The sequence below is a fragment of the Silene latifolia genome, chromosome Y (genome assembly GCF_048544455.1).
Source record: "Silene latifolia isolate original U9 population chromosome Y, ASM4854445v1, whole genome shotgun sequence".
Lineage (NCBI taxonomy): Eukaryota > Viridiplantae > Streptophyta > Magnoliopsida > Caryophyllales > Caryophyllaceae > Silene > Silene latifolia.
The window spans coordinates 332,568,104-332,584,122 of NC_133538.1; the positions used below are offsets into that span (position 1 = coordinate 332,568,104).

At 36.4% G+C, this 16,019-nt stretch overlaps 2 protein-coding genes and 1 non-coding gene across 3 annotated transcripts; all 3 read right to left on the reverse strand.

Moving 5' to 3' along the window:
* Positions 1–4,785: 4,785 nt before the first annotated feature.
* LOC141631414 (uncharacterized) lies at positions 4,786–5,505 on the reverse strand. The gene has a single exon (XM_074444088.1). It carries the CDS (start codon positions 5,503–5,505, stop codon positions 4,786–4,788), a length of 720 nt encoding a protein of 239 aa, XP_074300189.1.
* A 69-nt stretch (positions 5,506–5,574) lies between these two features.
* Positions 5,575–6,099, reverse strand: LOC141631416 (uncharacterized). Its single transcript, XM_074444089.1, has one exon. It carries the CDS (start codon positions 6,097–6,099, stop codon positions 5,575–5,577), a length of 525 nt encoding a protein of 174 aa, XP_074300190.1.
* A 9,435-nt stretch (positions 6,100–15,534) lies between these two features.
* Positions 15,535–15,640, reverse strand: LOC141635940 (small nucleolar RNA R71). Its single transcript, XR_012540593.1, has one exon. It is a non-coding gene; the product is annotated as a small nucleolar RNA R71 (small nucleolar RNA).
* Between the last annotated feature and the right edge of the window lie 379 nt (positions 15,641–16,019).

Sequence of the window (16,019 nt, forward strand, 5' to 3'; positions counted from 1 at the left end):
TGCTTATAAGTCTTATATTTAATTATCTTATATAATTAAATATTAAGTTGATTATTTAACACTTAAATAATACAAATTAAAGAATAATGTACACTCAACTCTTAAGTGGCATTTTACCATTTTATCAATATAAAATGTGTCTTGTGAAACCCATTTAGCTAATTTTACAACTCCTTGTAATTACAATTTGTTAATTACATCCACCTAAAAATATATATACACACCGTTTTAATATAGTAAATTAACTATTAATTACTCTATTCTATCATAACATTTATTATTCGATTATCAAATAATTGAATAATAAATTCCTTTGGCCCGAGTTCTTAACTCGTCATCTGTAATACCCCGTAGTTTAGTGAAGTTTATATAACTAATTTACGTAATTCGAATAATTGATTATGACGGTTATAATTAATAATTGTGAATAAGACTGAATGATATAATAAAATAATAAAATAATAGAGTAATGGGTCGGAATGGTAATTGGGGAATAATAATAGTGAATGATTATTATGTTATAATAATAATAGTAATACGATAATAATAATAACAATAGTAATAATAATAATAATAATAATAATAATAATAATAGTAATTGTATTTATAATAATAATAATAATATTTGTTGTGAGACGGTAATTAAATAAATAAAATAATAAAGAAAGACGGGATTGGAGTTGGGTCATGTGCTATAGGGCTTCAGTCGACTATATATGTTGCGTAAATTGGTTGATTAATTGTCGGGATCGGATAATTACTACTACTAATAATAAGTATATTTTATATTTCCTAATTGGTTCCTTATAACCTTAGCCTACCAATATAAATAGATGAAACTTCAAACAATGGTCCTTATTATTCATCAAATATGAAAAAAAATAATTTATAAAGAGAGAGGGAGAATAAGAAAGGGGATTAGCAAGGAATTTATCGTCTTTTATCGTCTCAAGGTAATATTCTCAGACCGTCTTATGTATATACTTTGCGATATTATAACTTGTAATCTAGACCACCTTAGATCAGTTCGTAAGTACCGTTGTGACCGTGGATGACCAAGGATCATCGTTGACTTAATTTAACCTCTGTTGACCGACGGGAAATGGGTGTTTGAAGGGTGTTTTCGAGGGTGGTTTAAAGGGGGTTGTAGTATGGGTTTACTCGGGTTTAAACCCTTGTTTGTGACTGGTATTGAGTCAGACCTGGGTTGGTTGGTCATGGGGGGAGGAGTTGACCACCATGGTGGTGTCGTGGTGGTCTGATATGGTGGTTTGTGGTGGTAGTTGTCGGAACAACGCGAAACAGGGGAGGGTAGTTGTCGTGGTTGTTGCTGGGTGTTGTTGCGGGTTAAAGCAGGCCTGATTCGAACCACCAATTGGACCCAACTTGACCTGGGCATGGTTGGGATGGTTGATGGTGGCTAGGTCGACCCTTAGGGTGGCGTTGTGGTGGCCGGAGATGGAGGTTCGTGGTAGGGTGGGTCGTAAAGCGCGAAACAGAGGAGGATGGTACTGTTAGTGCTGCTATCGGTTTTGGGAGGAGGAGGTGGTGGTGGTATGTAAGGGACGAGTGGAAGGTGGGACAACCCCTGGAACCACTGTGGGTCAGTGATGGAGATGGTGGTGGCCGTAGGTGGTGTAGTGTTGTATAGAGGATGGTGTCGGGTTTTCGGTATTAGTTGTGTCATGGTAGTGTTAGGGAGTGAGTTTTTGGAGTTCTTGTGGTGTTTTAGCTGGTGGTAGGTGGTTCTCGGGATTGTCGGTGGTGCAGGCTAGGGTTTAGCAGGTCTGGGTGGTACTGGTGGTGGCTAGGAGTGTCATGGGATGTGGGTTTTGGTGAGGAGTTGATCACGGTTTAAAACCGTGAATGAATGGGTGTCGGGATGGTTCACGTGTTACATGGAGGTTTTTGGGTTGTTGGGTTTTACGAGTTATATGGGTTGGTTATGGGTTTGGGTCTTATTTATTTAAGTCGGGTTTTTAAGTTGGGTTTCACTCGGGTTTTCGTATACCGTAATAATAATTAATAATAAGAAGTTATGAATAAAATATTATAATAATTAATTAATTTGAGTAATTAATATAATAAAAGGAATAAACAAATGAATAATTGAATTGAATTGAATTGAATTGAATTATAATGTTTTGATTAGGTGACGGTTGTGAAGAATTATAATCGGATCGGATTTTCTTTATTTATTGGATTGCTTGAGCTGTTTAATTGGAAATGCTTATCAGGTAGGGATAAATCCTACTCAACTTTTACTCGATCATGTTTGTTGGATGATTTATATGAAAGTGAATTGATCATATGAGAATTGTGTTGGTTGATATCATTGAAATTGTTGGAGGGGAGAATTATATTGTAGATGTTGGTTGGATTAGTTATGATGGAGTTACTGTTATTGCATCGGTTATTCAGTTTAATACTGGCAGACATCCCTTCGTGGTGATGTAGATTATTATTGAGGTTATATTGGCAGACGTCGTGTAAGAGCCTTCGGGTGACGTATTTCAGATTTATTCTGGCAGACGATATTTTATCGTATTTACTCGAGGCAGGCCCCAGATTGGTCTGCAGGCCATCTGGTGGATATTTAATCAACTATATGTTGAGGCAGACATTACCTTTGGTAATGTAGTTATGTTTACTCACCTTCGGGTTGAGGCTGCCCCGGCCAGGGATTGGCGGGATGATTAGTGTAACGAGTAGTAAAAGAAAGGATCGCGTTGTCAGGGGGTTGTGCAATAAAAAAAGAAATTGTATTGTTTATCGTATGTTTTTGTTGTTAGAATTTATTCCTACTCAACCTCACGGTTGACTTTGTATTCGTGAACACCCGCGGTGAACCGTTTTATGGGGAGCAGATTTGACAGGTACTAAAGATTAGCTGACTTGGGAGCATTGGGATGAGAGCTTGACTTGGACCACAGTTGAAGTCTAGATCACATAGAATAATTACATCACTTTATTTATTTCCGCTGTGAGATGTATTGTAATTTATATTAAGTTTTACTTGGTTAAAGTTGTAATAAACATGTATTCACTAAAGTTTTAATTTAAAGTACTTTAGTTTGTTGTACTTTGTTATTCACTACCTCGGGAAATCGAGATGGTAACGCTCTCATTTACTTGGGATGTCTAGCTAAAGGCTCCTAAATAAATGGGGGTGTTACATCATCAAAATTAAAATTCACTGACTTATAAAAGTCAATACACATAAGGGAATAATTAATTATATCTCTTACAAATAATTAGTTAAACTATTGGGGTTACGTCCTATAGGTGTGACCGTAAGGGATCAGCTGACCACCGCCGTCATACGACACTAACGTCAAACCCTAGTCGGCCAATCGTTTCCGATAAACGACGATCAGCTGACGAGTATTAATAATAAATATCCCGGTTATATTCCTTTAATGATATTTATAAATTAAACACACTATTGTGGAGGACACTCACTCCAACAGTCAACGGTGGTCAAAGGGTGGTCAACGACCGTCCCAAGGTGGGTCAAGGTCGATGTGGGTCAACGGTATAAGTTAATAATATATAAGCTAGTATAAGACGGTCTTAGCTGAAGATCTTGAGACGGATTTATTAGATAAGATGAGCTAGTATGGGTGCGTGAAGTATATATGAGGGTAGGTGGAAGGTGAGTGGAAGGGTCTAGTATTATTATTATTATTATTATTATTATTATTATTATTATTATTATTATTATTATTATTATTATTATTATTATTATTATTATTATTATTATTATTATTATTATTATTATTATTATTATTATTATTATTATTATTATTATTATTATTATTATTATTATTATTATTATTATTATTATTATTATTATTATTATTATTATTATTATTATTATTATTATTATTATTATTATTATTATTATTATTATTATATTATATTTATTTATTTTATTTTTTATGGGAAGATGCGCGCAGCTTTCATTAAAACAAAAGTAAAAGTTTACATGAAATTTGTGGGGAGCCGAGAGACAATCTGGGCTCCCACACCCTTAGCAATAGCAAAGCCAAGCCTAGTAAAAATGTAAGCGGCTACCCGAGCCCCCGTATCCTGAGATACCGAGAATTTTTGGATCCGCTTGAGCAAGGCAACAGCATCCGAACCCAGCTCCCCAAGGGAAGAGAAAGAGAAAGGTAGGAAACCATAACCCGCTACCGCGCACAAATCCCCAAACTTAGCACACTTTCGCTGAGCAAAGATCGATTGACAACCCAAATCCCGGCACAAAATCACAACCCAGTCCGAGTCAAAGGTGAAGAACCCGTCGGTCGACGCACACATCACGCCCCCGTCCCAAGAATAAAGCAATAAATCCGCAGGACGAAGAGAGCCACCATGCCCATCAACCAAACCGATATCAACCTCCTTCCCCGCAGTAATACCAGATCTATAACAGATGTCGAAAAGGGTGTCCCGGACAAGGTTATGTCGATGTTTAACGCCCACAGTACCAATACAAGAAACAGCGTGGTCCCCAAAAACATCCTCAGCAAAAACCCGAGAGCAAGCTATTTTGTTATTATTATTATTATTATTATTATTATTATTATTATTATTATTATTATTATTATTATTATTATTATTATTATTATTATTATTATTATTATTATTATTATTATTATTATTCTTTTTTTTCTTTTTTTTTTGCAAGATATTATAGTCCATTTTATTCATCCTCAAAGGGGAAAGAACAAAATAGACAAGCTTTCAAGGCAAAGTAATAACCCCTAAGGCTAGACTAAACTAAGAAAAGTTTAGCCTTTGAATAGCCTGTTCATAAACGGCACTAGGAACTCTATGCAAAATACGAGTACAGACATTGACTCTAATAAGATGCAACAGCTGAGCTTCAGTATGTTCCAATCCCTGGAAGATGCGGGAATTTCTTTCATGCCAAATCTGATAAGAAGTAGCTGCTATGCTGCTTTTAAGCCATCCATTTTTCCAATGCCGAGAACGTTTCCTAGTAGTACACCAATGGAGTTCAGCAACGGGATTTACAGATCTGTCCGTCAAAGCAAGCCAAGTATGGATGCCGTGCCAGATTTTTTGAGTAAAGGAGCAAGTAGAGAAGAGATGGTCATAAGTCTCAAGGGAACTTTTACATAGAATACACCTATTTACTATATAGATACCCTTGCGAGTAAGATTGTCTAGCGTAGCAAGCTTGGGCTGCAAAGCTAGTGTGGTGAGCACCCTATGGCTAGGAATGATGAACTGGTGATGAAGAGCTGGTGCCCATACAAGGATAGGTTTGGCTTGTCTAAACCAGTGGTATGCTTTGGCAATGCTGAATTTGCCATTCAGGGTCCAAGAGTGGAGCAAGTGTGTTGCAGCACCAACAGACTGAGCCTGGCAGAGAATAGCATCTCTAACAGTAATAGTGCTCTTAAGACTTTCAGAGTGGTAATCTTTGAACGGGATGCTCCAGATTGAGTCATGAGTTAAATAATTAGCTTTCATCCAATCATACCAAAGCCCTTCCTACTGAGTATTCAAAATCCAGACCCACTTGGCTAGAACAGCTTTGTTTCAAGAGAGTAGTTCCTTGATGTCAATACCCCCTTCATTCCAAGGAGAATAGATGTCAGACCAGCTTTTGAATACAAGTTTCCTATGTCCATCCTCTTGATTCCAGAAAAAATCTTTGCAGAGCTTGTTGATGATTTTAACAATTTTTTTAGGCAAAAGAACAGTAGCACACCAGAAGTTAGTGAGCCCAAAAATAACAGAATTAAGGAGCTGTGCTCTTCCAGCAAAAGAGAAGAATTTTGTAGTCCAGTGGTGCAGGTGCGTCTGGATTTTATGAATCAAAGTTCCATAAGTATCAAAAGAATTCCTGGAACTATGCAAGGGAACTCCTAGGTATATAAATGCGAAGGTACCCTCAGAGAAGCCAGTAAGTAGAAGAATTTGGTGCTTAACATCATTAGCCACTCCTCCAAAGTAGATATATGTCTTGTCAGGGTTAGCTAATAGCCCCGACCAGTCACAGAATGAAGTGAGAGTGCGCAGAACAGCAGCTACAGATGGTACATCCCCTTTAGTAAAAAGCATTAGATCATCAGCAAAGATTAAGTGGGTGAGGCCAATCTTAGTGCATTTAGGATGAAAAGAGGCCTGATGTTGCAAACAAATTTTCCTTAGTTATCTAGGGAGAATCTCCATATTAAGAACAAAGAGGTAGGGTTATTATTATTATTATTATTATTATTATTATTATTATTATTATTATTATTATTATTATTATTATTACTATTATTATTACTATTACTATTACTATTACTATTACTACTACTATTATTATTATTACTAGTACTAGTACTATTATTACTAGTACTAGTACTATTACTATTACTATTACTATTATTACTTGTACTATTATTATTATTATTATTATTATTATTATTATTATTATTATTATTATTATTATTATTATTATTATTATTATTATTATTATTATTATTATTATTATTATTATTATTATTATTATTATTATTATTATTATTATTATTATTATTATTATTATTATTATTATTATTATTATTATTATTATTATTATTATTATTATTATTATTATTATTATTATTATTATTATTATTATTATTACCGTCTCTTATAATTATTACGAAATACTACCGTCACCATAAAATGCCGTCTTACAATATAACTCGTAGAATGCAATATAGTTTTATAAAATATATTTTCTCATTTACCGTTGACTAGTTTTATAAAATATATTTTCCGATCACCGATTTTCATGTACTCTCTTTCGCCTCACGAGCTTGTCAACCGTATACGTTCCTTTATACACATCACACTCATCCCAAAGTTCTTTGTTCAACTCTCATTTCTTCCTCACATTCCATAATTTCTCGTTCTTAACTTCTGAATTGTTACATCCACTCCCCCCTAAAGGAGAACTTCGTCCCGAAGTTCAACGGTCAAAATCTATATAATCCTATCACCATAGGGTTCCCAAAGAGGTCAAAGCGCGTGGTCAACCGAGGGTTTACGCTCTACTTCCCTATGCAACTCCCTACGCACATTGGTTATGCATATATATCTATCACGACTAAACAATTAATATGTATACGTATACGTATACATATCCCGTTATATATATATATTATATATCACGTCAAATCACAAAATATGAGGATTCCATGAAATAATCAAACTTTGCCAAAGTTACTTGTAATGTTACTCAACCATGAACAACACTTCGATGTCCGTTCACACCATGCAACACATGTACCGCGTCAAAGCTACCACATGATCACATATGTGTTTTCAATATATGTTCCAATCCATCATCAACACTTTCGCCTATAAGGAAGACCACAATACACAATCATGTAAATGACCACTATGTGACATATAATTTGCATGTTTTCTTAATGATTTTATACAACTAAAATAAAATCACGTCAATTAACACACATCACACAAGATATCACATCGTTCTATTCATCAATTTACTCATTGTCAAACTAACGGTTTCCAATTAATTACAAAATACCACACCATATAATCAAACGTAAACAATTCACAAAATGTCACCCATGTAGGGCCAACATGTTCATCTTGATACGAGGTAAGGAGTACTCTACATATTCGGTCTAGTATTGACAAAACAAGGGTCAATGCAATCCACTCGGTCTTGTGAAGTGGTCCATTCGGTCGAGTAGGAGTCACTCGATCGAGTGGATGAGGAACTCGGCCGATTGGGTTTAGTCCAAAATCACTTCCAATTATACCACACGAATGCAAATAAACCCCAAAGGTGACTAGTGCACCATCAATTAACCATATTAAAACAAACTCACGATTATTACAACACAACTAAAACAATACATGATACAGCATGATATTTTAAAATTCGTCATATGACTATTTTCTTTCCCCGTACACCCGGCGACGGTATTGCGATAGCGTCACCAACAACCACACCGTAGTGCGAAACACCATATCCACATCAACATCCATCGCATTTTTACAATCTCATAGACACGGTACAATATCACCTATGACAATAACACATCACAACTCAATGAAACACTACCACAAAGTCACAATGTCTAACACAGATGTTTCACAGAGATCTAGGAGACAATTCTACGACAACATCCATGTTTCTATTCATGGGGTCAAAGTCCCCACATAACCATTTTCACACTTATACACATCTACTTAAATTAAACAGTCATACGATATAACATAAGTAATCAAAATACTCTAACCACACAATTGGGCCCACATGCATCACATATCGCACTCTCAAGTTCATATCCATGGAGACCAACTTGGTAGTGCTATATCCACAACTCTATCTCACAAAATAACACCCCGAAAAACCGACGTCGGTATAATAATATAACCATCAATTACCACATCACACGAGTGCAATAACTCTCAAGTAGTCTCACCACTAGACATTACTATGACTTTTGCCAGACATCTCTCACAGTCCAATCTAGTTGATCACCTCATTCTACCCCTAGGCGACTCAATTGCTTTATCATTATTTTACAGTTCAAATCTGAATTAGTTATCAACCATAATATCCAAATCATGTTCAATAATAATATCTCTCAACATGCAATCCAAGCCTCATTCGCTACCCATGAGTTCAAACCCTCAACAAACATTCAACCTAGATTACACATCTGTCATTATCCATAAATTACCTCATACAATCATCTTTCTCAACTCAAGACACATTACGCATGCTAAAGTCACTTCCTCGTACTCCCAATTTTGAAACATAAATTATACACCTACCTACTTACACGGTTCAAATCCACATCAAACGAACAAACTTACATCAGCCCCAATAAGACACATGTTTCACATTCATATCTCTTAAGATGCAACACGACTCATCACACATTATTAGCACTTTCCCCTTTACCCTCAAAAGCTCGTTGACTCACTCTTGTTTCACATCCTCTCAATCATAACCACGTGCGTCTACACGTCTTTACTCATCAAAACCATACAACCCACAAGCTAAACAAAGTATTGAGACCCATATATAACCAAACTAATATATTATTAACAAAGATTGTATAACCAAACTATTTTTTAAGTACAATATCTAAAATCTAATCATATACACTATGATATATAAAATAAAAATTTTGGGAAAAATTTTAAGGTAAGATTCTCGATTTAAGACAATACGTAGCATTATTAACAAAATTGAAGTCTTATTACTCAATTAAATCAAGAAAAGCTTTAAGATAAGATTTTCAAATTTTGAGACCATGCCTGACATCAGTAAAAAACATTTGAATCTTTATGATATAATTAGACAAAAAAAAGAGTACAAAAATCGGATTTGTCGGTATAACTAACATACATGCCAAAACTTGAGACGTTTTTTAAGGCAAAACCACTAGCTTAATACAACACAATGAAATATCAACAAGCACTATGTACCAAGAAACAGTTAGGTCATGTTTTGAGTGCAAGAATCCAAATCATTCAATTTAAGATAAAATTTTAAAAGATTTTGGGCAACATTTTAAGACGAAATTTTGATTTAAGAAGATACAAGCCGTCACTAACAACGATAGTGGCCTCATTAGTCAATTAAACTATGTTTTTAAATACGAAAAATAAATCAAAACCCAAACATGAACATCAAGGCTTCGAAAATTTTGGGACAAAATTTCAAATGTACAACAAGAGTCGGCAATAACAGCGAAACTTTAGTCCTTGTTAAACAATTAACAAAGCAACAATCACAAAGTCAAATTATTGACTCAATAACACATATTTTCGAGTTCATAAAATTTGGGCAAAGTTCAACGTAAAAATTTTATACCTCACATCATAAATGTTGTAAAAAGGGTGATCACTAGCTTGAATTTAAACAAAACATGCAAATGATTGGTAAAACTTAAACGAAATAAAGTAGATCTAAACAAAACCAAATTGGGAAAAAATAAGAGGAAAGAGAACATCACTTACATGTTTAAATAAAAAAATTTAAGGGAGTAAAATGGAGTAGAAAACTTGAATCCAAGCAACAAACAACAATGGAGTTTTAGAAAAAAAATTAAAAGGTTTTGGTATTTTTATTATGAGGAATGAAGAAGGAATAAAAGAGGTAAGATAAGGTAATAATACAAAGCTCGCGAAATTTATAGCCTTGAAAATGGCACTTGGCCGAGTGCTGAGTCCACTCGGTCGAGTGCCCGTCCACTCAGTCGAGTGACCCACTTCCAGAAATTTTCAAGTTTCTGGAAAATGGTCCACTCGTTCAAGTGCTAGGGTTCACTCGGTCAAGTAAATGGTACTCGGCCGAGTACTAGCTCGCACTCGATTTGGTGCCTCTCTATGGTTTGCAATTTACGACTAAGAATTAATATTCTTATACTAGCGACTACTCTACTAAAAACTATTACCGATCACCCTCCGACTATAGCACTAGTGAAATCCAAACATATATGCGATATTAACATGCCAAAGGACGAGGCTAACGCCCCTTACACACCAACATGTAATAACCATTCTCAAAACACTTCATGCGAGGGTTTGCCAACTTAACATATCATACATGAAAGCACATGACATATCACATATCACATAGTGTTTTCCCATATTCATAACTACCCACGTAGTGACCAACCGAGACAATATGATCTAGTTTTGAGATGAGGGATCCTACATAACCAAAACAGACCTTCTACTGTACTCATGTCGGGTTCATTTTATTAGACACACCTACGTTCATATTAGTTCATTGGTTTAGGTTCCAAAATTGTCGCTTTGATACCACTTTGTAAAACCCCCTTCTTACTCAGCCAAGGTAATTGGGAGATGTTACCATCTCGATTTCCCGAGGCAGTGAAATCGGAATTACAATTAAGAAATTGTTTATATAAATAAAACGTTTAGTGATTTACAAAACAAGAAATGAATGAATAAAATATGAACAAAACAACTTGAATACCATCTATTTTATCTATCAACTATCCAGGTACTCGACTCCAAGTCCAAAGCACGGCCCGAACCCCGATCAAGTCAACAAGCAAAACTTGTACTGCTCCCCGTAGGATTACAAATATCATATGGATCGACACAAGCCACCCCGGAAATAGGTGATAATTTACACAGATACAAACACGTCAGTTTCAATAATAAGCATAAGACACGGCACACTATGTATAAGTATGCAAGATGCCAAAGTTGTGAATGAGACACTATTATACAATCACCACGCCGGTGCTAGGGACACGCCTACAACACCACACCTCACAACTAGGTACAAACCCACGCTGTAACACCCCCATCTACTAAGGATCCTTAATAATATCTTCCCTAGCAGATACAGGCATTACCATCTCGGTTGCACGAAGAATAGTATATCACAACGTCAATAAAATAACTTTTAAAGTTAGTTACAAGCTTTAACTCAACAAAAGGAAAGATACAACTGATGAAAAAAACAACTACAGTGAGGCTACTACTCCATGCCAAGACTCAGTGAAAGACACGTCCCTCCAACGCACCCAGATAAACTCCATATATCAACATCTCCTAAGATTTTCTGCTCACCATAGTGGATCACCGCAGGCACATAACAAGAAACACAGACAAAACCATACAAGTTCAGTAACTGAAGAACAACATACAAAACATACTACAACACAAGCACAAACCACCAACTCCAATAATCCACTAATCACCTGACTAACACGAAGGTATAGTCCTGCCAGATTACCAGTCGCAACCAGTAATCCACACCGCCAGTGGGGACCGCAACCTTACCACCTGAGCCCCGCTCAACACCATAGAGCGAATAACCCAATGACCATTAATGTGCACATCCCCGTTGTGACGGGAACCACAGGGGGCGGAACAAGGGCGTGATGTCGTCCCGCAAATGACTCCACTCAGCCGAGGGTCCACCTCATGAACCACATACATTTATAACCACACAATCAGAAATACCACGCACTACACGTGATAACTAATCAACAGTACTGAGTAGGAAAACCTACCTTTAGCAATCAGCCGCCAACATCGCATACATCCATATGAAGGTAAGGAAACCTCCATCAACACCTGTGCCTGGCATTCCGGTGACAAGACTGCGACCCTACTTAAGCCTCCGTCCCCATGGTATCTCCAAGTGTGAGGGATCCCAAAAAGGTGGAAAGATGGTAAGGGAGAAGATGTGTCGACAATTAGTTTTTGGGAGAAATGAAAATGAAAACTGATTTGGGTTTACGACTTCATGATATAAATATTAATGCTGAACCCGCTATACTCGATTGAGTATGGAGCCTACTCGATCGAGTCGCAAGACTACTCGACCGAGTAGCCTACACTAGATCGAGTTCCGAACTCTTAAAGGTCACTAAGTTCCAAGTCCGTTTGTATGAAAGGTTCCAAGAGGTCTAACATGTGTCTAAGGTCCGCCAATAGGCAGTCAAATGAGTCCCTAATAGGGCGGGTATTACAGTCTGATACGTGCATTTTGCATAGTCTTTTAGGCCTATTTTTACACGCATTTCCATGTACTTTTGTACTATTTATATTGCTTTATGCCCAGAAATGGCTACTTTGGTTCGTCTTGTCTATTTTGCAGGAATGAACGTGAAAGTAGTAGAATCGTACTATTTTCGTCCTGTTTTGCATGCATTTTGAGGTGACGGGATTTTCAGAGCGAGATATTGCATTGGGATGCGTGAAGGAGTGGTCTACGAAGCAGCCGGCTACGAGTTGGAGCTGTTTCAGAGGAAGAACACTCGATCGAGGACATTTATTAGTCGATCGAGTGGTTTTATTGGCTGAGGTGGTCGATCGAGTTGTTTATCCTACTCGATCGACAATGCTGGAAATCAGAGTTACTCGATCGAGTAACAATTTTGGTCGATCGAGTAGTTTACCTGCAGAAGTCCTCGATCGAGCTGTTTCAAACTGCTCGATCGAGTGGTTTGATGTTTCACGGGCCTTAATTAGTCCGTGTTACTTATTTTTAGCTTATGGACTTAGTTTTCTATTTAAGCTTTCGATAACTAGGTTTTAATGACGTTTTTACACATCTCTGAATTACGTTTGACTGCTACACTCTCTTTTCTTAATCTCTCCCTTAAGAAATTTCACCGTAACTTTATTTTGGGATTATTCTTGCTCGGATCGAGTGTTCTTTATGCCGGAATTCTCGCGATTGTAATCCTTCTCTACTTTTAATCTTGATTTCATTATTGTTTGCTTCAATTCTCTTGTTTTGTTCTCTTTAATTTCTTCCCTAATTAGTTTATGCACATTTATTATTGTTATATCATGTTTATTATTAGTTATTTCATTATATTCGATATTGACAATAACAATAGTATGAGTAGCTAAATTATTTCATGTTGGGTTAGGGGATCTATGGTAGAAATGTGACGATGTAGTGAATAGGTTAAATGGCTTATTTGTGAGACTTTGTCCCCATGGCAATTTAATTGTATTTACCGACTTAGTTGAGTGCACGCTTCTAAGTTACCCTTTAATCTGGTTAAATTTATTCATGGATCGGAAGATTGGACTAAATAGACCTGCTATGAACAGTAAACTACCCTGACGAGGACAGAAGTTAAGTTAGTGGAAATCTAGGATGGAAAGTGGACCGGAAGGACCTTTCAATATCCGTCTCGCAGTAATTCATCTAAACTATTTGCAGTTGAGTCATTAGGCTACCATAGTGAACCGAAATCCCGACAGGTTCCTTCTTTATTGATCATCTTTATTACATTTTCTTGCTTTTACTGCTCTTTCTTTACTACTCTTTCCTTTAAGCCTTTATTTAGTTTAGAAACCAAATTACAACTCCCCATTTGTGACCAAATAGACGGACCTTTTACAGATATCTTGCCTCCCTGTGGAGATCGACCAGACTTCCCTAGCTATATAGTTAGTTTAGTTGGTTATTTTTGATAGGTATACGATTGCGACCGCCCTGTCAAATTTTGGCGCCGTTGCCGGGGAGGCAATAGCCCTATCTGTTTTTGTTTCGTTTATTTTTATCCATCTCAAGGAATTTTTATTCCTTGAGACAGTTCTCATTTATCTTTTTCAGTGTTGTGTATGCCCAGGTCGAACAGATCGGAGTTAGTTTAAGCTGATTCTGAGCCAGAGCGACTGTTTAGGCAAACACTCCGTCTGCAAAGAAAATCACGAAAGGAAGACTTGAGTACTTTCGAACCCGAGCTTCAACATTTCCTATTTATAGAAGACCAGTCTCTAGGAGAGGACAATCTCAGTTCTGTAAACCAACCAGTAAAGATGTCGAATATTGCAAGTCATTTGGAGCCTAAAGCATCATCTATTCCTAAGGGTTTCAACCTCCAGATTCAGAATGGTAATACTTTTGACATCCGTTCGTCTTATATTAATCTGGTGGAGAGAAATCTCTTTAGAGGTGTGGCAGGTGAAGAACTGAGGAAGCATATGGAGGTCTTTACGGATTATTGTTCTACTATCCCCGCCACAAAGAGGGTAACTCAAGACAAGATTAAGGAGGTGTTGTTTCCTTTTTCTTGTTAGAAATAATTAATCTCATTAATTTACATATTCGTATATGAAATAATTTATTTAGTCATAAAATAAATCATGGGTTACCAATTTGAGTCTTACATCATCTACATGATGTGTCATAGACAAATGAATAAGACAAAACTTCTAAAATGCCCACCAATATTTCGGTTTATATGTGTAATATGGAGTCCATTTTATTTTTGTCAATTATACAATTGTATGTCATGTGACATATGACATGCCTTATGTCATGTTTTAATTTGAAATGCATATTTAACAAATTAAATATCATTTACAAACTAAATAAATCACATTTAACAAATTGACTACTAATTCAAAATTACTTTCTCATAAAATGGTCATTTAGATACTAGTTATTATAATTCACAACATCTTGTAATTATAACCAACTTATCATTCTCATCTCGCGTGTTTCGCAAACACCGATTAATTTTAGTAATATAACTTTTTAAATTACTAAATAAAATCTTATTTAATCACATTGTAATAAGATGTCATTTTCTCTCTTATGATAAAATTTGTTCAATTTTAAGGAATTAATTAATCTGTATCGACATACAATTAATTAACCTTTTTCAATTAAGGAAATCGTCCTTTAGGTGTAACCTCAAGGGATCAATTGATCACCACCGACGCACGACAGTAATGTCAAACTCTAGCCAGCCAATCATTACCGATATGTGTGGACCAGTTCACTATATATGTAATGTATCATCCCTTTCAAATTATTGATATGAGATTTAAATATGTGATCAACATGATCGACAATTGTGATCGCATTATTGTCGGGGACACTTACTCCAACATTTCTTTGACTGACTTAGCCAGGGAGTGGCTGACTAACTTGGACCGTACGGTCGCGGGTATCACGAATTGGGAGACTCTCACGCTTTCTTTCTATAAAAAGGTATTTCCCTCCGCAGCGCACTAATCAGCTGAGGGCAAAGATTACTAGTTTCAAGCAGGCACCTGATGAGACTTTCTATGAAGCTTGGTGTCGGTTGAAGAGGTTTGTGAGGTCTCTTCCTCACCATGGTTTTAATCCGTTGTTTCTGTCCAATCAGTTCTACAATGGGTTGTACGATGACCACAAAGCTATACTTGACGCCTCATCCAATGGAAGATTTCAAAATAATACTGATGATGATAAGGGATGGGCCATTATTGAGGAGATGGCGACCCATTGTGCTGAATATGGGAACCTACGAGACGGTATTCGAACAGTTCACGCAGTTGACAAGGCAGTTGTGGCTCAGCTGGAAGCCATGAATGCCTGATTTGATAGACTAGAATTGCAACCTGCTGCAGATCAACAGACGGTTCATCTGTTGACTAGACAGGAAACTGTCACATGTGAGACGTGTGGAAGCAATGACGGTTATACTGCTATTGACTGTCTTACGGAGAATGAACAAGTC